This window comes from Myotis yumanensis, unplaced genomic scaffold (assembly GCF_028538775.1).
Source record: "Myotis yumanensis isolate MYYU_CA2020_CCGP unplaced genomic scaffold, mMyoYum1.0.hap1 SCAF_1, whole genome shotgun sequence".
In the NCBI taxonomy this organism is placed as follows: Eukaryota; Metazoa; Chordata; class Mammalia; order Chiroptera; family Vespertilionidae; genus Myotis; species Myotis yumanensis.
This window is the reverse complement of record NW_027223752.1, coordinates 192,026,461-192,051,089: the sequence shown is the minus strand read 5'-3', so window position 1 is coordinate 192,051,089 and position 24,629 is coordinate 192,026,461. Positions and strand designations below refer to the sequence as shown.

The 24,629-nt window shown below is 38.9% G+C and overlaps 1 protein-coding gene across 1 annotated transcript in view; it reads right to left on the bottom strand.

The window, feature by feature from the left end:
• Window positions 1-24,629, bottom strand: part of SDAD1 (SDA1 domain containing 1) — a 33,495-nt gene that overhangs the window by 4,818 nt on the left and 4,048 nt on the right. Inside the window, exons 4-21 of the mRNA XM_070394741.1 lie at window positions 22,247-22,357; window positions 20,760-20,831; window positions 20,581-20,681; window positions 17,916-17,973; window positions 16,505-16,579; window positions 12,663-12,764; window positions 12,017-12,086; window positions 10,673-10,776; window positions 9,037-9,094; window positions 8,232-8,290; window positions 7,513-7,589; window positions 6,627-6,724; window positions 6,443-6,519; window positions 4,502-4,631; window positions 2,348-2,442; window positions 2,023-2,213; window positions 1,831-1,915; window positions 560-721 (exon numbers count right to left, since the gene is read on the bottom strand). Of these exons, the coding sequence (XP_070250842.1) occupies window positions 560-721; window positions 1,831-1,915; window positions 2,023-2,213; window positions 2,348-2,442; window positions 4,502-4,631; window positions 6,443-6,519; window positions 6,627-6,724; window positions 7,513-7,589; window positions 8,232-8,290; window positions 9,037-9,094; window positions 10,673-10,776; window positions 12,017-12,086; window positions 12,663-12,764; window positions 16,505-16,579; window positions 17,916-17,973; window positions 20,581-20,681; window positions 20,760-20,831; window positions 22,247-22,357 (1,725 nt within the window). The remainder of the gene's footprint in view (window positions 1-559; window positions 722-1,830; window positions 1,916-2,022; window positions 2,214-2,347; window positions 2,443-4,501; window positions 4,632-6,442; window positions 6,520-6,626; window positions 6,725-7,512; window positions 7,590-8,231; window positions 8,291-9,036; window positions 9,095-10,672; window positions 10,777-12,016; window positions 12,087-12,662; window positions 12,765-16,504; window positions 16,580-17,915; window positions 17,974-20,580; window positions 20,682-20,759; window positions 20,832-22,246; window positions 22,358-24,629) is intronic.

The window sequence follows — 24,629 nt, the reverse complement described above, 5'->3', positions numbered from 1 at the left end:
GAATAGTTTGATACACTCTGGTATACCCCCAGTAGAAAAAGACATTAAAATATAAATTTGTTTTACTACAATGAATTACTGAAAAAAACTAACCACGAAAGATCAAAAATAGATAAAATGTAATCCCAAAGGCCTGTAAGCATAAAGGCTGTGCAAAAGGGCACATACCATTGGGGAACCATTTTGTTTGTGTGCTTCACTAAAACTGTTTCTGAGCTATTACCACATATAATTATTGCTTCTAAAAAAGTACCAGACATATAATAAGCACTCAAAAATTCTTACTCAATTTTTATACTATAGTTCACATAAATGTCAGAGAATTTTAGCAAGAGAATGAACTGCACCCTTTAACTTAGAGGAGAAAAACAGACTCCCCTCTGGACAGATGAGTCCCAACCAAGTCAGGTCTAGGACTGACACACCCTATCTTCCACCTCTCCAATAATACTCCCATTAATCCTAAGACACACACAATGCAAGGTCTTTAGAGGCACAAGTCCATCCCAAAAGTAAAGGTGTCTTAGAATGACAATCCCAAGCTTCAAGATGAACTCACCTGCTTTTCTCGGAAGGAACGCTTATTTTTTGAGCGGACATTATGGCTATACCGCATCATCATGAAGTTCTTCTGTTTTTTCTTCTCTTTATTTGTGGAACTGGAAAATGGATTCATTTTGGTTTTCTTCCTCATAAATTCTTTTCGGTCTGTCTTTCCAGCCTGTCAGCACACACACAAAAAACATTTCATGAGTTACCTAATCAATATACACATCTCTTCTTTGCCAGGTGCTCTACTGGATGCCAAGGACACAAAGATGAATGGAACACAGTCCTTGCTCCCCAGGACTCAGTCCAGGGGAAATGGACCGTGATCAACTGTAATGGGGCAAGGAGCTCAGTGGGAAAAAAAGGTCATAATTGAACAATGTAAACCGATGAACAAAAACAGAGACAGAGAAGCATTGATCAGATGCTCAAACCTCAGAGGGAAGGTAGGGGAGGGTGGGGGTAAGGGGGAGAGATCAACCAAAGGACCTGTATGCCTAACCAATGGACACAGACACCAGGGGGGTGAGGGTATGAGCAGGGGGGTGGGGGAGCAATGGGGGGATAAGGACACATATGTAAAACCTTAATCAATAAAAAGAGAAAAAAAGTGGAGGCAAAAAAAAGTCATAATAATTCAACTTGGTGAGGTCTGAGGAACCTCCTAGAAAGGGAGACCTGTGAGCTTTTTTTTTGCAGGATGAAGGCATTCATGGTAAGGGGAAAGGAGAGAAAGGGGTAGAGCATTTCAGGAAACAGGAATAATAGCACATGGAAAGGTGTGGAGAAAGAACACGGGTTTAACTTATCTGAACAGATTTTAGTACAAACGGAATGCAGAGGGTAATGTGGAGCCAGGATGGCCTGATGCCCAAGACAAGCAAAGGCACAGAAAATAAAGGTGGAAATGTCGGCGGGGTGCAATCACACCGTACTTGCCAGAGGCAGACTCCAACTGTGTGCCTTTTCCTTAATGACCGCAAACACTCCCCTGCTTTTCTATCAGCTCTGGTAGTGTTCTGAGCCTCCCTGATCCCATGAACATGTAATGGTGCTTCCTGTTATCTACAACATGTTTTGGATGGTAGTTACATGGCTGCCTAGTTGTTAAGCTCATCTAACTGAACGCCTCATACCTGTGCATTTTATTCTATGTTCAGTACAGCTTTAGTCAAAACATTAAAGTAAAATACTACCATTCTGTGCCTATACAAGTTCTGGGTCATGTTTCATTTCTTTGTTTTCTGTTTACAGGACTAGGAAACAGTATGCCTCACTCACCATTGCAGTTGCTAGTCTTGTCTCCTTGTCAGACTTTGGCTTTTTATGAAGGCGTTCAATGTCCCGAAGAGAAAGCAACTCGCCCCTGAGATGAAGGAAAAAATGTAACATGAAACAAGAGTGGAATTCCTCTCTCTAATACTTTCATTACCATGGGAGCTGCCTAAAGACCTACGGCATGTGCTGCTGTACCTGGAATCTTCATCACTGTCTATTTCGATATATTTCCTCTTCTGGGCTTTCCCGGGGGCAGCGTCGAGTTCCTTCCTCATCTGGGCCAGGCGGATTTTCTGGAAGTCTTCCTGAGTTAAAACTCGGCTGGTGCTAACGGCTGCAGCTTTGGCTATCCGCTCCTCCGCAGGCATGCTGCTCAGCTTCTTAGCCTTTAAGGACACAACAAAGGCTTTCAAGGCTACAAGCTCAGGTGAGAGCTCAGTCCCCCAGCAAGGCTCAGCATGAATTAAGCCTTAATGAACACTGGAGTGATGCACTGATAGAAGGATATGTTGAAACTTACGATTTCTTGCTGTTCTTCATCAGAAGAGTGGTGCACGTCAACCCACTCCCCATTGTCATCTGACTCCTCACTGAGACTGGCACTCTCCCACCCGTCTGTGTGAGAGAGAACGGGTAGTTTATCGCTTTGTGCTGAGTACTCATGGCAAGTGGAGATAAATCTAGTGAAAGTAAGGTTATGAACCTCAAATAGATGCTCTACAAACCAAGGATTGATCAGTATTTATTGTTAAATAAGCCACATCAATTTAATTCATTGTAGGAATGGGAATTAAACACTGACCAAGTATCTACCCTCGGCCCAATTCTTACACTTTCTCTAACCCTCAAGATTCAATAGAAGAGGAACAGGATATTGCGTTAAGGCACCTGTTCCAGGCCAGCCAGAAAATGCAGCCTACACTGAAATTCTGAAAATCATGTTTGACTCGAGAGACCACGTTCTTCCCACCAAACCATGTACATCAAAACTGCACTTGTACAGTACAGTAATCTTGGCTACAAAGGAAGCACCCAACTCTTCTAAGCACATTAAGAAATGTTTTTAGAAACTAGTTAGAACAGTCATTCAGAGAACTGAGGTAGAAGATTTTGGATGTTAAAAAACCTTGCAGCCCTGGCTAGTGTGGCTCAGTTGGTTTGGCATCATCCTGTGCACCAAAAGGTCACTGGTTTCCCAGTCAGGGACCATGCCAGGTTGTGATCCAGATCCCCAGTAGGGTGCATGCAGGAGGCAGCCTATCAACGTGTTTCTATCTCCCTTTCCCTTCCTTTTGCTCTAGAAAATCAATTAAAAACAAACAAAAAACACCTTGCAGACACCACAATAAAGGAGTACTAGTGTTCTTAATGGAGCCACCATAGTACGCTTTCAAAATCAGCTACTTACAATCTCAGTGGTCCCTCATCCTATATAATAAAAGCCTAATATGCTAAGTGCCCGGACGTCCATTCAACCAAAGTATAATATGCTAATGATATCTAAGGACGCTCAACTGCTTGCTATGACATGCACTGACCACCAGGGGGTAGACACTCTGACTGGTAGGTTAGCTTGCTGCTGGGGTCCAGCCAATCGGGACTGAGACGGGCTAGCCATGCCCCGGAGTCCTCCCATGGTTCCTCCCTGGCTGGCCAACCTCCCATGTCCCTCCCTGGCCCCAATCATGCACCGGTGGGGTCCCAGAGCCTAGCTGTGCCCTCTCGCAATCTGGGACCTCTCGGGGGATATCAGAGAGCTGGTTTTAGCCCGATCCCGGAGGCCAGGCCAAGGGACCCCACTAGTGCACAAATACGTGCACCGGGCTTCTAGTGTTCTATATAATAGTGTCCCAGCTCTTTGGTATGGCATATACACAACCAGTCATGATAAGGCCCAACTCAGACTCTAGTCTACTATTTGACTATTGTCTACTTTATATTCTGCACTGTAAGTTGCCCAAATCCTTTAGGACTTTGCTCACAGTTTGCCTGGAAAGTCTCCATTGTTCTACCATTCCTCACTTATAATTCAAAATACAGCTTATGGGTTACCATCTCCTTGAGGCCTTTTTTGAACCTTGGAGGTTGACCTGACCTCTCTCCTGCCCTTATGCCTCACTCCAATTATAAATCCTAGTATCACTTTATTCTCAGCTTTTTTCCATGCCTGCAGGGCAGGAACCATATCATTCATCTTTGTATTGAGAGTGGCCAGCCCACAGCTAATGCTTAAAAAGGCTTTGCTGAAATCATGAATGAATGAACAGGAAAAAGACAGGACTTTAGCAACCAATATAAGAAAGTCAGAATGGAGATCCTCAAGCATTCTTCAACAAATTCAACAAGCCTTTTTCAACAGGAGAATTTTGGAAGGTTGCTAAGGACTAGTAAATACCTCATCATTTTTTTTTCCAGGCAACAAACAAAAAACCATTATCTTTCCCAAGTGACCAGCATACCATTGGTAAGGTGCAGCCACCCTGAAGAACATGAAAAGACAGTGACACTTGAATGTAAGTTCTCTAATAGCAGGAACCATGCCCATTTGATCCCCAAGGCTTGTAACAGTGCCTGGCATAAACTCACTGCTGAATGTTCAATAGCGTAAAGATTTCAAGGTCAATACAGATATAGGAGTGACTATGTCCCAAATAATGGTGAAATAAAAATGAACCTTCATCGTTTTCCGCATTCTCTTCTCCTTTTTCAATTTCTAGAATTTCTGCTCCTGGGATGTAATCTTTAGCATCTAGTTCTCCATATTCTTGTACTCTTGCTTCTACAGAGGCCTCTGTAGGCTTACCCTAAAGGAAAGGAAATTGTTTTTAATATGGTTCTTAGATTGTAAATCATTATTCATGAAAAGGATTTCCTAGGATTATGAATTTAGAGAGGAGAATCACAAAAAATGAAGTAATCAAATGACAAAGATCAATCCATATACGCCTTGGGTCAATGTAAATTTCCCAGTGAGAACTCTGTCCACTATTTTCCCGGTCTCTTCTGATCCGGATCAGGAAACTGGAAGTTATTAGAGAATATCCATTAGGATTCCTTTTTTGTTGTTGAGAAAGAGTGAGAGATGGGGAGAGAGACATCGATGTGAGAAAGAGACATAGATTGAAATCAAGTCAAAGATTTGAAATACGAAGAAACAAAAAATACCCAACTGGAAAAGCAAAAAGAAAAAAGAATCCAAAAATATGAAGATAGTGTAAGGAGCCTCTGGGACAGCTTCAAGCGTACAAACATCCGAATTATAGGGGTGCCAGAAGAAGAGAGAGAGCAAGATATTGAAAACCTATTTGAAGAAATAATGACAGAGAACTTCCCCTACCTGGTGAAAGAAATAGACTTCCAAGTCCAGGAAGCGCAGAGAACCCCAAACAAAAGGAATCCAAAGAGGACCACACCAAGACACATCATAATTAAAATGCCAAGAGCAAAAGACAAAGAGAGAATCTTAAAAGCAGCAAGAGAAAGAAAGTCAGTTACCTATAAGGGAGTACCCATACGACTGTCAGCTGATTTCTCAATAGAAACTTTGCAGGCCAGAAGGGAGTGGCAAGAAATATTCAAAGTGATGAATGCCAAGAACCTACAACCAAGATTACTTTATCCAGCAAAGCTATCATTCAGAATTGAAGGTCAGATAAAGAGCTTCACAGATAAGGAAAAGCTAAAGGAGTTCATCACCACCAAACCAGCATTATATGAAATGCTGAAAGGTATTCTTTAAGAAGAGGAAAAAGAAAAAGGTAAAGATAAAAATTATGAACAGCAAATACATATCTATCAACAAGTCAATCTAAAAATCAAGTGAATAAAAAATCTGATGAACAGAGTAAACTGGTGAATATAATAGAACCAGGGGCATGGAAAGAGAGTGGACTGACAATTCTTGGGGGGAAAGGGGTGTGAGGGTGCAAGAAGAGACTGGACAAAAATCGTACACCTATGGATAAGGACAGTGGGAGGGGTAAGGGTAGAGGGTGGGGTGGGAACTGGGTGGAGGAGAGCTATGGGGGGAAAAAAAGAGGAACACCTGTAATAATCTGAACAATAAAGATTTAATTAAAAAAAAAAAGAGAGACATAGATTGATTGGTTGCCTCCTGAATATACCCTGACCGGGGACAGGATCAAACCTGCAACCCAGGTCCACAACCTTGACCAGAATCAGACCCGAGACCCTTCGTGTGCAGGCCTATGCTCTAACCACTTAGCAACACTGGCCAGGGCTCCGTTCTGATTCTTAAGTCTTGAGATCACCATCTCTTTTTCTGTCACATACACCCATCTCTCTTCCCTTGCAACTCCAAAGAGGTGGTATCTGTCTGGGGATTGCCCATTCAATACTGGCATCAGCTACTGATTAATCTTTGGGATTCCAATCGATTAATGATTAAACAGCCTGACTGATCTATAAGACTCAGTTGTCATCAAATATTTAAGGCAATGGTATTCAATCAATTGTATTCTGAGTTTAAAGAATAAACCAGGCATATCACCAATACTCATAATGTAAGCCTCACAAACACTTAAACTCAAACTGTAGGATCACTCTCACCTTCTGAGACCATACCTTTAGATCAACATATGCACGCTTCACCTACCCGGAATTTCTTCTGTAACATCTGAGGATTCAGTGTTCGGAAGAGCTGAATCAAAGTTCTAGCAGACATCATTACATCTGTAAAATAATACCTTTAATTTAGAAACTCCAGAGCTAAGTGTCTTTTGAGATAAAAATGAATCATCCTATATTCTTTGGTCTACAGAGACTAACATGCAACTTACTCTTATCTTTGTGTGTTTTATACTGAGCCAGGTCTTGGAGAAGTTCTTCAGTCATGGCTAGAGGACATCGAGCTGTTATCTCCTTTATAGCATTAATTCTAGAAAAGGAAAAAACATTTAAAAGAACCCAAAAAGCAATTTCATATGGTTCAATTTAAGAAGGTGTCCTAAAAAGACTAAAAAGGGATAGAAGAAGTTGGGTTTTATAGAGCTTAGGTCTCTAAAACTGCAACACAGGAGAGAATGTGAGAGTGGGCAGCCTTAGAGGGCTTTGTTCCAGAGAGCTTACTACCATTTCCCCTACCAGTGGTATAGGAAATAGTATCTTCTTTACAAAGTAAATAATGGTAGCATTCACTCCCTAACTCTAAGGGTAAACGGGACTAGGTCAAATAAAAGCTAAAGATCTTTAGAGCTGTTATCCTAGCAATAAGTCCATAAAAAGTAGCTCTCAACATACTGCTTAGTTATCAGGACAGATCAGATAATTGTTAAACCAGTACTCACACTCATTAAGCATTTTTAAATGAATCAAAAGGGCTACTGAACTGTCTAGGAATTAAAGAGTGATTCAACAATAAATCATTTGTTCCAGGGGAAGATATGAATTCAGGGTAGAGATAGGAGAAAAATGCTGATCGCCAAACAATCATTCATTTGAAAAAGTGAAGCTAGTAAAAAAAACAAAATGTTGATTAGAAAGATAAATATCTTTTATCTGACTCCCTCCTCAAAATTCTGACCAATAAAGTAAAAATATCAAGCCTCCTGAGAAAACTAAAGTATATTTTGAGGCCACATTGCCAGCTGAAACTTCCATCCTGGTCATGTAAAGCTAACCGAGTACATTAAAAACATCCAGTGCCTCCAGCCACATTCTACATACCCTACTGTCATGACTTCCCCAGAGTTCTTGTCGGTAACAAAATTGTTGGCCACAGTCATGAGCAAGGATTGAATGACCTGAATTGGGAATAAAAGAAGAGTGCTGGTAAGATATCTGCACCTACTCAAATATTTGAAGATGAAGCACAACAGATCATTCATAGTAGGAAACAGCATTCCACCTTCAGTTCGGGAGTGTGACGGAATTAAGACTGAGGAGGACAGATAAAAATACTCTACTTCGGGTTTTCGTCTCTGTAGCGAACTTCAGATTAAATTTTGTTCTCCTTTAAGGTTAGTTTTCAATATGGATTAAAGAAATTGCTTTGACCCAGGATAATCCAATCCCAATACCGTTTAAATCAAAGAAAGGCATTATCAGCTTTGAAAAGTAATCACATTTAACCAAAAGTAAGGACAAACTTACTCATATTCTTGACCTCCCATCATAAACCTTGGCAATTAAAATAAGAATTCTCAACAACCTGTTCAAAACAGTTTACTTCCTATAGTAATTTTTTTTTCAGTTTCTGTAAGTAAACTTCTGTATATATCTCCCTAAGAGTTAAAGTCGCTTCTACTCAAAATAAAATAAATACATAAATAAATAAATAAGGGTGGGAGGGACAGTAATCCCTGTGGGAAAAGCCAAATGATATACTTAATGGTAACACTGCGATGCACTAGAACCAGACAAAAGTAAGGTTTAAGACTTCTCACCTCTGGGGGTACTAGGTGATGAGATGCTTGTGCAGCAAACAGAAGGATCTTTGTGACTTCTAAAAATGTAAGAGGTTAGAAAGGTCATAGTGGGTTTACTGCTGTTCTCTGAACTATAGCAAACATGGCAAGGACATTCTGGCCCTAAGGCTGCTGCTTACTCCACATGAACACTTCACCCCCTTGCTTCCTTCAAGCACCTACTCAACTGCTGCCTTATCAAAATGTCTAATCACATAATCTAAAATAGAACCTGCCCCAGCACTCCCGACTGTCCTTATTTTGCTTCCTCTTTCCTTAAAACTCTTATTTTCACCTGGACATATACAGGATCTGAGTACTCTATTCCCTTGTGACCACCCTAAGTTTCAAGGAAGAAATTGGCTACATTGTGTTAATGTTACACTTTTGAAGGAGCTATTCAAAATGGTGTGCAATATAAACTTATGAACTGTTTATTTCTGGAATTTTTCATCTGAATTTTTTTTTGGACCTCGGGTAACTGAAGCTATAAAGCAAAACTGCAGATGAAGGACTACTTTAAAAAAAGACTTGCTTTGAGAAACCAATTCATTCGTCTTTCCACCCCCACCACCCATAATTATTTTTTAAAGTTGATGAGCAGAACAATTAACCCAGGGAAGATTCTGGAAAGAAAACATGAGTTTCTCTCCCCTTCTCTGAAACAACACATCTCACTCCTAACTCTTTATCTTTACAAATTACAGAAGAAAAAATTCTGGATGGTTATTTTAACCCCTAGATGACCTAGATGACCAAAGAAACATATGAGTGTGCGACTTACCTCTTTGGTGGGGCTGCAGAAACCTTTGCACAAAGGGATAGAAGTTGAAAAGAAAAAGCTGTGGGGGGAAAAACGCAAACTTTAAAATTTCTGTAACTAAAGCTAAACTATAAGTTCACTTTTCCAAATCCAATTATATCACTAAGTTCAAATCTAAATAGCATCTAGTATAATCTGATCACCAAAAACACCACAATTCTGGTTTTATTATTAGATACCACACCGACCACTTTGGAGGAATTACTCAGAGCTCTATTTTAGAGAAAAAACACTATCACTCTGGAGTATACCTAATCAAGGTGACATGGGTCCCGTTATTAAAGCAATTGCCATTTTTAAAACTGATTTTAGAGACAGGGAGAGGGGGGAGAGAGAGAAGGAGGGAGAAAAACATCGATGTGACAAACATGCATCAGTTGCCTCCCATCTGGGGTTGAACCAACAACCTGGGTATGTGCCCTGACTGGAAATTGAACCTGCCGCGTTTTGGTGTATAGGACAATCTCCAACCAACTGAGCCACACCGGCCAGGGCAAGCAGTTGCAATTTTTAACTTTAAGAAGAGGAAATTTGGAGATGGACTAGTCTTTATCAAAGTTCATTATGTGAAAATAAATTAATTTTTTCTATTTTACCCACAGAACAAAACCATGGCCAAAGTAACAGGGAAGGGTTGGGTTCAATATAAAGATGGATGTCCAATTGTAGTCAGTTGTGAAACTCTGTATCATTTCCATCAACCATGCTTAAATTACAAACCGCTTTTGGTTATCAAGCTCAAATTCAGGTTGGACATAAAATTACCACACAAATATATCAAGAATTGACTTGGCAATCCTGCCTTAGATCTGTAGACCATAGAGAAAAAGCAGTTTATTCGCTAAAGTGTTGTTTTTCTTAGAGAAAGAGAATGAGTGCTTTCATTTTTAAGTTGATCTATGTCTATACTGTTTAATTTTCAGTAAATAAGCCAAACCTGTTTTACTTTTTTAATTAAAAATTTTTTTTGAAGAAAGCAACATATTCAATGATTTTCAGAATAGCAGCACTAGTCACAAGTGCAAAATAATGGGGAACAACCTCAATGGTCATTTCTTCACGGCCTAAATTTTTGGGAATCTCTTCTACAATGCCATTTGGTCCAAGAGTGTGTGTGAAGTTTCCATACGTATATTATATATATATATATATAAAATCACCAAGGAGCTCTTGCAGTCTAACTTAACATAAAATAAATGAGCACAGAATTCAGCTTTGCAAACATGACAATCTCCTACTAGAGGGGTCTGGAACTTAGGAAAGCTATGAAGGAATAAACTGTGAAATGTAGTAATAGGCAATAAAAATATGTAGGTTGTGTTGGCTCAGAAAAATGTATGTGAAACAAAATAAGAAAAATAGAACACAAAATGTCCTGTCCATAAATATATATACAATTTAACATTTATACTTACTAATAAGAAAAAAAATAATAATAATAGTATTTTCAGAGTAAAAGATTTTATTCTTCTCTAGATTGTATGAATTTAAATGATTTGGGGGATAAAATTAAGCCACTCTACTACCTTAGAGGCTTTCTTTTAGCAAAAATAATTCTATTTCCAATATCCACCAAGAGAAACAATGTAATTCAAACCTCGTGAATTCCCACCAATCTGGAAATGAGGTTCATGAGCATCATCTTCACTTCAAACCTCTCCTTTGAGCTCTCTAGCTGCTTTAGTAGTTTTTCTGCAAAATCTAAAAGAAAGTATCAGAAAAGTACACTATGGGTCCATGGTCTGTACAACATTATCTTACAGATGTAGAGAAAGGCAGGAGTTAGATCAGCGACTCTGGTATGGCTGTACCTGAAATCACTCTGTTGAACCAGGATGGTATAAACAGCAGTATGACAGAAGGTGAAAAGATTCACACACGGGTCAATACAGTTTCAATAATGCCGCAAGTTAGGTCGTAAGGATGCTCAAGGTTTTAAGCATCAACATGCTGAGTGACTGTTTAATAAGTGCTCCATTTAACAGTTGTTCTTCAACTTCAGTTTCTCAACATGTGGTCCACAGAACAACCAGCAGCTGGTCCACACGGTACTTTTGTAGAAATACCGAATCTCAGGTCCCAAGCCAGACCTACTGAACCAATCTGCACTTTAACAGAATCCCCAGGTGATTCTATCTATATGCACCTTAAAGTTTGAGAAACACTGACCTAGAGGAGGGGCCAGCAAACACTACTGTACAGAGCATTTAAAAGCCCGAATGTCACCCAGCCAGTGTGGCTCAGTGGTTGAGCATTGGCCTATGAACCAGGAGATCATGGTTTGATTCCTGGTCAGGGCATATGCCCAGGTTGCCAGTTCAATCCCCAGTGTGGGGTGTGTAGGAGGCAACTGATCAATGATTCTCTCTCATCACTGATGTTTCTGTCTCTCTCTCCTTCTCCCTTTCTCTATGAAATCAATACTAATAAAAAAATAAAAATAAAAGCCCCAATGTCCAACTGCACCCAATACCAACTAATCAGTCTCTGGGGATAACAGGACCCAAGCACCAGTATTGTTTATAAATTCTCTGAGTGAGTCCAATTTGCATTCCAGTTTGAGAACTGGTGTTCTAGAATAAGGTTTCTCAAACTTTTGGTTTCCACAGACCGGTTTTTTGTTTTTTTTCTTTAAAAAAAGGACAAAAGATCATCAATTTTTCATTTAGTCAAGCACAATGTTGTCCTACCATTATTGTGTTGTTAAAATAAAAATTTTAGAGAGAGCTGTTCTTCCATGTTTTTCTTATTTTGCTATGACTGAGAATCACTGTTTCAGAACATCAACTAGTAACAGTTACCACCAACTAGGAACAACTAAGTATTTACTGATTGTCTATTAAGCCCCAGGGATCTTATATTCCCTGGTAACTCTGAAGGTAGGAAACTAAGTAGGCAGAGATCAGGCCAATAAGAAATTGCAAAGTCATAATTATAATACCTTGAGGATCATGAATCAAGTGAATAGCTGAAAAGTTAAACACTTCTGGTTTTTTCTTCTTCTTTTGTTTCTGAAACAAAGGGAAAGAAAAAACATTTACTTTCTGAATTACAGTAATGAGGCCCCTGGGGTTAAATGTGCTAATGTGCTAAAAGTTGTCATCAAGTCCACCACACTGTTTAAAAAGAAGACAAAATCTTTGTTCCAAAAACCTTTCTTTCATAAAAGGAGTATAGATGGTTTTTGTCTTTTAAGATTCACTAGTAAAACTTAAAGGAATTTGGCAATATAAAAATTAACCACGTAAGGGCCAAATTAATGATTCTCAGAATAATCATTACAAAATATAAAATGTATTTTATTCATGTACTCTTCTGAGAAGATATGCCTACCAAAGATATCCTAATATAGGTCATCTCAATCACAACAAGTGAAAAGTAAATTTAATCTAATTTATTCAAGTCACAGATTTTGCTAGAGCTGAAAATTAAATTCATCCCAAAATTAGTGCTTAAAAACTCATTACACATTTCTACTAGTAAGTCTTTCAGAAATGTGCTTTATTTCAAATTCTTAAAAGCGTTTGCTAAAAACCTTTTCTACATTCTAATGATTCCTAACCTCATTTCCCAGGTACAAATCTCACCTTGAGCACTTTCATAGCCTTTTCCAACCTCTTCTTGTGCTTGGAGCTTTTCTTCCCTGTGGCATACTGCACTAGCAGGTCTCTTGTTGTTGGTCCTTCATCCTAAAAAAAAACCTACTTTGTAAAACTGTAAATAAGGAAAGTCTGCATAGAAGCTAAGAGTAATCCTTTCAACCACTTCTTCATACTTACACTCTTTGAACACAGCCATTAAAAATGAACAGTATTTCTAAAAGTCAATAAAAAATATTTTCCCATGTGCACAAACAGGCATAAACAAAGACTTTGACTGCAGCATTGATTTTTACCTTTGTATTTTCTTTTTATAAAAATATCAATATTTTAAAAATTTATCTTTATTGTTGAAAGTATTACAGATGTCCCTCTTTTTCCCCATTGACCTCCTCCACCCGGTACCTCTCCCCTGCCCAGACTTCATCACACTACTGTCCTGTGTCCATGGGTTATGCATATATGCATATAAGTTTTTTGGTTAATCTCTCCCCACCCACCCCTGCCTTCCCTCTGAGATTCATCAGTCTGTTCCATGCTTCTATGTCTCTGGATCTATTTTGTTCATCAGTTTATTTTGTTCGTTAGATTCCACATATGAGTGAGATCATGTGATACTTGTCTTTCTTTGACTTATTTCACTTAGCATAATACTCTTCAGGTCCCTCTATAATGTCTCAAAGCATAAGAGATCCTTCTTTTTTAATTTTCCTTTTAATTTTTATTAAAGTATAATATATTGACAGACTGCAACTTTGCTCTAATTTGAAAAACAAACTGGAAACAAATATTTATGAACAGGAAAATTTTTAAGTATAATACATTTATATTCAGAAATATGATGTGTAGGGTAAAAGCATATGGCAGAGAGGAACAAAATAGAAACAGAGGAATGGATACATGGAACAGACTGACAAAGGCCAGAGGAGAAGGGGGTGTAGGTGGAGGTGGGGGGGGACTGGAAAGGAGGTTGAAGAGATTAGCCAAAGAACACAGATTCATAACCCACAGACATAGACAACAGTATGGTGATAGCCAGAGGGACAGGGAGGTGGGGGCTGAGTGGAACAGGCAAAGGGGAGGGGTAAATGTTGGACCACTGTAATAGTGTCAACAATTTTTTTTTAAAAAGCATAGGGCAGATTTACATATACTAACAGAATAAGCTCTAAATACATTGGTAAGTATACATTGACACAAAGAAAGCAACCTGCAGTATAATATGTGTATTATTTACATATTTTAAAAACCTACTGTGGCTTGGCTGGCATAGCTCAGTGGTTGAGCATCAACCTATGAACCAAGAGGTCACGGTTCGATTCCCGGTCAGGGTACATGCCTGGATTGCGGGCTCAATCCCCAGTGTGGGGTGTATAGGAGGCAGCCAATCAATGATTCTCTCTCATCATTGATGCTTCTATCTCTGTATTCCTCTCCCTTACTCTCTGAAATCAATAAAAATTTTTAAAAATAAAATAAAAAAATAAAAACCTACTGTGCATATAAGACAACCATATACACACCTACATATATATACCTACATATATAACTGCAAGGGGAAACAAAGTAGTTATCTGTGAAGAAGGGATGGGGAAGTGGAAACAACACAGGGTCAAGCAAATTTCTATTTTATCTATAGTATCTGAAACTTTTTACAATAAAAATGTATTACTCATACACCATTTAATAAGATAAAATGAATTACAAGATATTATATACTAGTGGCCCAGTGCACGAATTTGTGCACATTGAAAGAAAATTAATTAGAAGAAATATTTTAACACTTGGGTTGCGGGTGAATTTCCCGCCAAAATATAAGATGGCGCGTTAAAATGCCTATATCTTTTGAAGTATGGGTTCGATTGAAATGAAATATTTGGTAATACGCAGTTACAATCGGCCCGAGTTTACACGTTTCCCGCACTCCACCGCAAATCTATATGAACCGAGTTTAAGACGGCTCCCTCGGAGTACGCGCAATTCACGCGAGCCGACTTAACTCATTTCCCGCAACCCAAGTGTTAATATCGCTATTTGCCCTTTCTCTATAATAGAAGTGTCAACCAAATTCATGATCAACAATGACAGATCAAAACACACACATACAACTGGCACCAGCGAGAGCTTTATATGTATCACCTGTGCGCAAGTCAACTTAGTGTTTTATATGTATAGAATAAACCTGCTTAATTAGGCCTGCTTTCTGATGTAGCTAAACTTTTTCCATCCCAGTGAAGCACCCCAACTTATTTCAGGTAATTGTCAGCAACACAGCAGTAAATATCAACACGCAGTAGATTATTATTGTAGATCACACAGGGAGAACAAAGGGTGAAATATTTAACTGCAGCAGTGTTTGACTATATTCTGCGCAGTGAGAAAAACTGAAGTCATTTTCAAGGTCCACCATTTCTTCTTTTCAGTTGGGTCAAGTTTCTAAACTTTCTAAATCTCCATTTTCCAGTTAACAAAAAGAAAATAGAATTCCACCACGTCTCCTATCTACCTACTCCAGGACTTCTGTGAGGATCAAATGAGATGAGGCACGGGAAAGTGCTTCACAGACATTTGGTTAAAGTGTGAAATGTTTGCACCTGGCTATAAAGCAAGGCATGTTCCGGGGCTGAAGAAATGCAAGGAGGCTAGGGAGAGTAAGCCAGGAATGCTATATGACGTTTTTACCCAGCGCCCACAGCTACCGTTTCCAGACTGGGTTGGGCTGTGGGCTGCATTTTGCGCCATGGAGTCTCGGCTGCATTGGCTGCGATTTGGTGGGCTGTCACTCTGGGGTGGTGGTAGGGCCTGTGTCCCACTTGGGGGAAGCCGAGTGTTGCTTTGTGGGCACAGAGGTTTCTGTGTGCATCATGGCAGCTCCTGTGTTGAGCTGCCCCCTGGTGGTCAGTGGGCACCATAGCAACTGGTCAGACACTTAGCATATTAGCCTTTTATGTATATAGACTAGAGAGGCCCACAATCAGGGATGATCGGGGCCTTCCTTCCTTCCTTCCTTCCTTCTGCGCCGCCCCCTGGTGGTCAGCCCACGTCATAGTGAGTGGTTGAATTCCCAGTCGGTCAAACTCCCGAGGGGACAATTTGCATGTTAGCCTTTTATTATTACATAGGATTCCAGTATTCTTATAAAAATGCTAAAATAGGAAGGGAAATTTTTCTCCTTTTAAATTTAATTAAAAGTATTTTTTTAATTAATAAAATTTCATATAATATATCTTGATTTTTCCTTTTAAAGATGCCATGATATTACTCCTCTCCATTCCCCCACTTTGAACTTCTATGATGTCAATACTCACCTCAAAAATGTGTTGGCATCATCGCCCTAACCGGTTTGGCTCAGTGGATAGAGCATCAGCCTGCGGACTCAAGGGACCCAGGTTCAATTCCGGTCAAGGGCATGTGCCTTGGTTGCAGGCATGTTCCCAGTGGGGAGTGTGCAGGAGGCAGCTGATCGATGTTTCTAACTCTCTATCCCTCTCCCTTCCTCTCTGTGAAAAATCAATAAAATATATTTTTTAAAAAAATGTGTTCACAGCAATTTTCATTCTAAGTTTATATAGTGAGTTATAGTAACTGTTTTATAACTAATAACAAGAGTGAATGAATCTAAATTTTATTAGTTACTTAAGCAATCTTACTAAAGTTAAGTGACAAATTCTAAACTATAAAATCTCCACATGGCAGAACTCAATAAAGGATAAATGTAACATGTAAATTCCTTTCTAATGTAAGCAGTCATGGATTTTACCATTTACCCTGAAAGCAATAATGAAATCTCATAAGCTGTAAAATTCAGAAGCATTTATGGTTAAACTAACCTCTGATTCTGAGTCGCTGTCTTGTTTTTCCTCTTCATCTTTCCCAAGGAAGAATGTTAAAGCAGCAACTAATATCTAAAGATCAATCAGAACAAAAAATTACTCATCCTACCTTACAACAAAGAATAAATACTTCTGTCTACTCTTTATATAAGTGTACACAAAAGGATCTAAAGAAAATTAAAAATGGGATCTGAGCTGATTTTCTCAATTAAAACATAATGCTTTTATAACATTACTTGTCCTAAAAAATATATAATTTTAAAAAATCTTAGATAAAAATACCTAGGCTCTACATAGTTATCCTTCAAGTAGACTGTCAAGAATTTCCATGCCATGGCTTGGTAGGTCAGTTGGTTAGAGCCTCATCCTGATACATGACAGTTGTGGGTTTGATTCTTGGTCAGGGCACATACAAGAATTCAACCAATGAATGCATAATAAGGGGAACAACAAATCAATGTTTCTCTCTCTCGCTAAAAATAAAAAAATCAATAAGAAAAAGAATTTCTACTTCCCCCCTACAAAAAAGTGACATTACAGTCCTTTTAATAGAAAGTCAAACATATCCTTAATTATCTTTCAGCTGTGTCTGAGCCCAATAAAATAGTCAACAATTACAGGAAAAACATAAAATCAACACTATTGTTTAATACATAGCATTTTACAACACTCATATGTAGAATTGTGCACCTGAAACCATTATAATTTTATTAACGAGTGTCATCCCAATAATTTCAATAAAAAGGGGGAGCCCTAGCCGGTTTGGCTCAGTGGAAAGAGTGTTGGCCTGTGAACTGAAAGGTCCCAGGTTCGATTCTAATCAAGGGCACATGCCCAGGTTGTGGGCTCAATCCCCAGTGGGGGGCTTGCGGGAAGCAGCCAATCAATGACTCTCTCGTCATTGATGTTTCTATCTCTCTCGCCCTCTCCCTTCCTCTCCGAAATCAATAAAAATATATTAAAAGAAAAAAAAAGGGGGGGGGAACCTTCATGATTATTTTGACTCTTCTTTTTTTTTTTTTTTTAATATATTTTATTGAATTTTTACAGAGAGGAAGGGAGAGAGATAGAGAGTTAGAAACATCGATGAGAGAGAAACATCAATCAACTGCCTCCTGCACATCTCCCACTGGGGATGTGCCGGCAACCCAGGTACATGCCCTTGACCAGAATCGAACCTGGGACCCTTGAGTCCGCAGGCCGACGCTCTATCCACTGAGCCAAACCGGTTTCGGCTATTTTGACACTTCTAAAGCACAGGTTGATGAAGCAGGAAATGGCGTGTACACAGAGCACCAGTAAAATGAACAACATACTCCCTCTTCCTCGTATACCATTCTCCTTTACTCTCTATGGAGAAGCAGACCACTCACAAACAGTGCCTTCACACAGCCATATAGATGCTCACCTTGGTGACCTTAGAGAAACACGCAGTTGTTATAACATTGACAGTTTTGGCATCGTTCCTGGGGAAAAACAAATGAATGTTATAAAGTAAGTTTTCATTCTATTGTACTTGACAGCACAATGGCACAAAATAAATAATGTAATAAACATTTATGACTTGTTAGAATTCCTAGCTATAATAATTTTAAAAAGTCATAAGTTGCTAGTCAACCACCGTTTGATTACTTAATTTAATACTAATTAAACTTAAGCTCAGTCTTACTTCAGAAAATTATGCAGTCATTAAGACTCATGGCCCTGGCTGCATAGCTCAGTTGGTTTGAGCATCATCCCGATACAACAAGATTGCGAGTTTGATCCCCGGGCAGGGCACATACAACAAGCATGTCAAACTCATGGCCGGCAGGCCGCATGTGGCCCACAGTGCATATTTTTGCGGCCCAGCCAATATAACGGCATGTAACAAACGTTTAATAAAAATTCCGTAACTTAATTTTTACAATATCCTGTTATACAGTGATGGCAAACCTCTGACATGCGAACTCATTTTTTTGGTTGATTTTTCTTTGTTAAATGGCATTTAAATATATAAAATAAATATCAAAAATATAAATCTTTGTTTTACTATGGTTGCAAATATCAAAAAATTTCTATATGTGACATGGCACCAGAGTTAAGTTAGGGTTTTTCAAAATGCTGACACGCCGAGCTCAAAAGGTTCGCCATCACTGCTGTTATACATAATTATTAACGAACTACAACGTCTCTAATGACTGATTACTATAATTGCGTTGCATTCATTTCCCTTACGCACCTTATGCACAGGCACACCAGTTCTCTCCACTAATACTAGCAGTGAATATTTTAGCAGCTGACTGCCACGTCATTAGTCTTGGACTGACTTGTTTGGTGTGCGCAACAGGAAGTATTTCACTTTCAGTGAACAAGAAAAATAGGTTTATTTGCATTATGCTTATTAATTTGTGCAGTTATTCAGTATCTGGTGAGTTAATGTTCATGAAAAAATTTAAAATGTTCTATTATTTTATGTTAACAATTACTCATTTATTTCAGCCCTTTGTATTCAGCATGTCTCTATTGAAATAAACCTACATTTCTATGAAAATTGAAGCTTTTGTTTTTTTTGCAGCTCACATAAACTTAAACCTTGTTTATTTGGCCCATGTTAGCCTTTGAGCTTGACATGCTTGACATACAAGAATCAACTAATGAAAGCATAAAAAGTGGAACAACGAATCGATGCTTCCCCTTCCTCTCTAAAAAAAAACACACACAAAAAGATGCCCTTAGGAAAATTTTAATGGCATAGGAGCCCATTGAAGAGAAGTGAAACAAATAAAAAACTATTAATGTAACAAAATTCTAACAGTAAAAATTCATGCTAAAGAAAAGACAGGAGGAATTATAAATTATTAACAGTGACTATCTCTGGGTGGTGAAACTATCAATAATATTTTAAAAAGACTTTTCTGGCTTCTTCAAATTTTCTGTTGCAATGAATATTACTACTTTTATAGTAAGTAAATAAATAAGAAAAGCAAAACACATGAGTTGGAGGCACTATATCAATAAACCAATAAACCAAAGTTCATAAAACATGACATTTTACAAAAATAGGATAAATTTACTTGAAAATTGCCAGAGTGGCAAAGTAGAAAGAGCACAGATTTCAGAGTCAAGACAGATCTGGGTTGGAATTTTAGCTCTGCTCTTTATTAGTTACTAAAATTAAACTCTATGAACTTTAGTGTCAATACCTATCAAATGTGAATAATTCCAGATAAGCTGCATTACTTTGTTCTGAAGGGAGAACAATCTATATATATAAAACCCTAATATGCAAATAGACCGAATGGCAGAACAACCAAACAACCAGTTGCTATGACATGTGCTGACCACCGGGGGGGCGCATGCAGAACATGGCGGGTGTTGGCTGCGGTGGGATGGCGGAGCAGGTGAGTAGGGGTGCCAGACCAATGTGGGGCGCTGGTCACTGTCATCAGGGCGAGTCTCTGATGGTTACTGAAAATTCTTTGTTCCTGTGCACCACGGTCCCACAAGGCGCTTGCACCTGCTGCCAGCGCCGGCCCTGCTCGTGCCCACTGCTGGCACCAGAGCTGCCATTCACACCAGCTACCGGCGCCAGCCCCAATCACTCTGCATCGTCAGTGAGTGTGAGCAGCAGCTGCCAGCCCTGATCACCTCTGAGGGCTTCCCCACTTCCCTCTCCTCCTGGGGGGCGATCGGGGCAGCAGCAGCTGCTCGCACCCAATCGCTCTGCGCCATCAGCAGGTGCAAGCAGGGCCAGCGCAGTCAGGCAGTGGGAGTGGGGCTGCCAGCAGACAGGGGACCAGGACCACAGTGGGAGGGCTGGGTGGGGGCATGGAGGATGGGCTGAGACCCGCCCCTGTGCCCACCGCAGCCTCGCGGTCTACAGTTCCTTTCAAGGTGCACGAATTCATGCACTGGATCCCTAGTGTAATATAAGGTGTATGTGCTCAACAAATGGTAACTAGTGTTGCTACCTCTGCATATTTACTTCCATTCTTACTCAAGATCAAGAAAAATAATTGTGCATGTGCTATGTAGTAATTACAAATGAACAAAAGATTCTATTTCTCAAGTGACAAATACATATATATTACCAGATGTTTCTTCTGTAGAGTTCAATCATCACATCCAAGGATATCTTAGCTGCAGTTGCATTGCTATCTCTCAGCATGGTGTACATGAAATTCTGCAACACCTAAAGAAAAAGAGGAGAAAGAAGCCTTAATACACTGATGGTACAATGCTGCAACAAGGAAAACAAAAGGGTACTTACTACATTCACTTTATTGTTCTTGTGTTTTGCATTTATATTCTTGATATCAGTCACAATATGCGTGTATAAAGTCTGAGGAAAAGAAACAAAAACATATATATATAAACCAACATTTCAAACTTTGCTTAATTTGGAGAAAAGTACAAATGTACAAGAGGATTTAATATTATCTACTTTACATTTTATCACAAAAGAGACCAAAAACAAAATAAAAAGCAGCAGCTAAAATGCAAAAGGAAAACTGCCCTGAAAAGGTTAATCATGGAGTTACCATATCACCCAATAATTCTACTCTTAAATAGTCAAAAGTGAAAACAACCCAAATGTCCAATAACCTATGAATGTGGTATAATCATACAATGGAATAGTATTTGGCAACAACAACAAAAAAGAAGAAATACTAATATATGCTACAACATGGATAAACCTTGTAAACATTATGCTAAGAAGCCAGACACAAAAAGCTACATACTGTATGAGTCCATTTATATGAAATATCCAGAGTAGGCAAATCAAAAAGACCAAAAATAGATGGGTGGTTGCCTAGGGATTGGGAGAGATGGGGGCATGGGGAATAATTGCTCATGGGAATGGGATTTCTTTTGAAGGTGATAAAAATGTTCTAAAATTGATTGTTGTGATACTTGCAAAATCTGTGAGTATACTAAAAACCACTGAATAGTCTATTTAAATGGATAAATTGTGTATGAATTATAGTTGCTCCATTTTCTGAGCCCCTAACTCCATGCAAGATCATATTGGCAATACAAGTATCATTGGTGCCCAAAACATGTTCCTATAAACAACTTTTATCCCACAGGTTAGACCAAGAAGTACAATTGCTAACATCAAATGGTGGCAGTTTCTAAACACTTTGAAAAAAATTATTAAGTTAATGAATGTGAACTTAAATTTTTCTTGCTTAAATTTCTTTTATAAACCTTCAGCTTCTGATCTTACTTATGTAAGCAAATTCAAAGTCATAGGAAAACAGTAATAACAAAAAAAGTGAGTTTCTTGGGGGCTGAGGTTGGGGCAATTATGGCTATGAGTATTTAGTCCACGCTCTGATTTAGTCAGTATAGTGCAGAGAAAAGGGCTTGGGTTCTGGAGCCAGACTGCCTGGGTTTATATTCCTGCTCCAACACTCAGAATCTGTGTGACTCTGGGCATGTTACTCTATCTCAGCCTTTTCATCTATAAAATACTACTACTACTATCACTACTACTACTAATAAATCCTATATCATTAAGCAAGTAAACAAATAAATATTTAAAAAGCTCTGAGAATGGTACCTGACAAAAAGTAAGCATTCAATAAATGTTTAGCTATTACCACATTACATGCAAAAAATAGTCGATTTTTTTCCTATTAAAATTATTCTTAATTATATCCAATAATGTGAAGCATCAAGACTTCACTCTACAAGTTTTATGTTACTGCAAGGAAAAATGAGATATATGAAAAAAGCAATTTTGCTCTTTACCTTTCGCAGAAGCTTATCATGGCAACGCAGAAGTTCAAAGAACAGCTCTAGTAAACCTGATGGATTGATGAGATTCTTATTTCTCAGCAAGATCAAAGCTTTGCAAAATGTCTCAGGAAGGAAAAGAAAATATACTATAAGATAATGATAAAGTTAAGAAAATGGAGCATGTAAATCACAAAAGAGCCTATTAATCAGGCATCAGAACAAAGAGTCTCTGCCCTCATGGGCCTTACACACTGGGGGGTGTAGCAGAAGAGAGGACAGACAAACAAGCAAGAAGCACATGAACAGGAGTATCTCAGATAATAAATGTCACAAAGGAAGTAAAACAAGGTAATATATGTAATTGACACATTGTGGCTACTTTACACAGGGAGGTCAGCATCTGACAAAACCCCAGTAATCAATGAATCCACAAAGATAAGAAAGGTGGGTTAACAACAATAACATCATACACTAAACTGGAATAATCAATCTGAATTTGTGACCTTACAAGGCATTCTTTTGAAGTATTGTTAGTACTACAACAAAAGTTGCAGTACTCTTGCTTACCACCAACTTTTATGAGTACCCTCATCACTCAAATTTTTCCTCTAATTCTCTTCTCCATTGGATGGAACAAATAATCCTTGGAAAATAGCTGACTCTAAGTCTTGGGGCAGGACAAACAGTAAGAAAGGGTTTGGAACTATTTCTGCCAGAATGCAAGGATGCTTTAAAAACATCAGGGGGGTTGCTGAAACCGGTTTGGCTCAGTGGATAGAGCGTCGGCCTGCAGACTGAAAGGTCCCAGGTTCGATTCCGGTCAAGGGCATGCACCTTGGTTGCGGGCACATCCTCAGCTGATTGATGTTTCTCTCTCATTGATGTTTCTAACTCTCTATCTCTCTCCCTTCCTCTCTGTAAAAAATCAATAAAATATATTAAAAAATAAATAAGTAAATAAATAAAAACATCAGGGGTATTGCTGAAAGAAGAAGCTCTCACCGGACAGGTGGTGACAGTTTGAAGGTGGCCATCACAATAGCCAAGTAAAAAGAGGATCCATCAGTATCTTCTAAATGATTATTCTAAAAAGGAATGCTAATTACACAGATTCAATCTCTTGTTTCTTAGCAAAGAAAAATTTTAATTAGTGTTTTAAAAACCTACTAATCATCATAAAATACTATAAAGAAACATACACACACATTTGTTTATTTAATAACTAGAGGCCCGGTGCACGAATTCGTGCACTGGTGGGGTCCAGCTGGCCCGTCCTGATGGGGCTGGGGAGAGGGCCCGCAGGCAGTTGGCCGGCCGGCTGTGCCCCCTGGTCGAACTCTCGGTCAAGGGGACAATTTGCATATTAACCTTTTATTATATAGGATACTTGCAGGCCAGTTTGGTTTGATACTATTAGCCACACAAAACTTAAAGAAAGAAAACCTAATTACTTGGAAAGACACTGAGTCTCCATGCTCAAAATCTCAAATCTGTACAACCCAGAGGAACTTGAAAAGCTCCATGACTTAAGTAAAAGGCTTCTGACTAATGGTTGGAGTTTGAAGCCTCCTGTGCTATCAGGTCCTACGACCCTGAGGGTTAACCAGTTGACAACCCTAAACCTGCAACCTTGGTTTGTCTGAGATGACATTCTTTTTTGTTTGGGCCTAATGAAATTAATAAAATCTTAGAGAAGTATAAACAGAGTTAAACATATGGACTTAGCATTTTTACAAATTTTTGTATAAGATATCAATGTTTTGTAATCATAATATTTATGTAAGTTCTACTTGCTATAAAGGTGTTTGGAAAGCTGATGTATACAATTTTAAAATGCCAAAGGCTGAGTTCCCTAGAAGTAGAGCCCGATTCATTACAGTGGTTTGTCTAGAAGGGAAGTAAGGCAGTAAAATAAGGCAGAGAAAAGCTGAGCAAGGATGTGTCCCTGGCTGAGACTAGCTCTAGTCAAATCACAAGCCTTGGAGTACAAACTGCAAGAGAGAGTGGGACCCACCTTGAGGGACAGGGTCAGAGTTTTTTACCACTGGGTTGGTCAGGTACCAGCTGTGAGCTGCAAGGTCAACCTCTCAGGTACTAGGTCTCCCATTTAGCTGAGAACAATGCTCCAGAGAACGGGTAGCTGGGGGCCATTAGGCAGGGGAAATGGATGCACTGGCTTGGTAAAGGGATCTTGGCCCGGACCCAATGTCAACCACTACAGTAAGAATATTTAAATGTTCAAACTGGCTATTTAATGGATAAATTTATTAAATTAAGCATTATACAAACCAAAAGGTGAAATTAAAGTTCTTCAGGCATACGATATTTGAATGACTAGAAGGAATCACCTATTCAAGAGGGAAAAGAACATCCTGGCAGGGTTAGCATGCTGAAA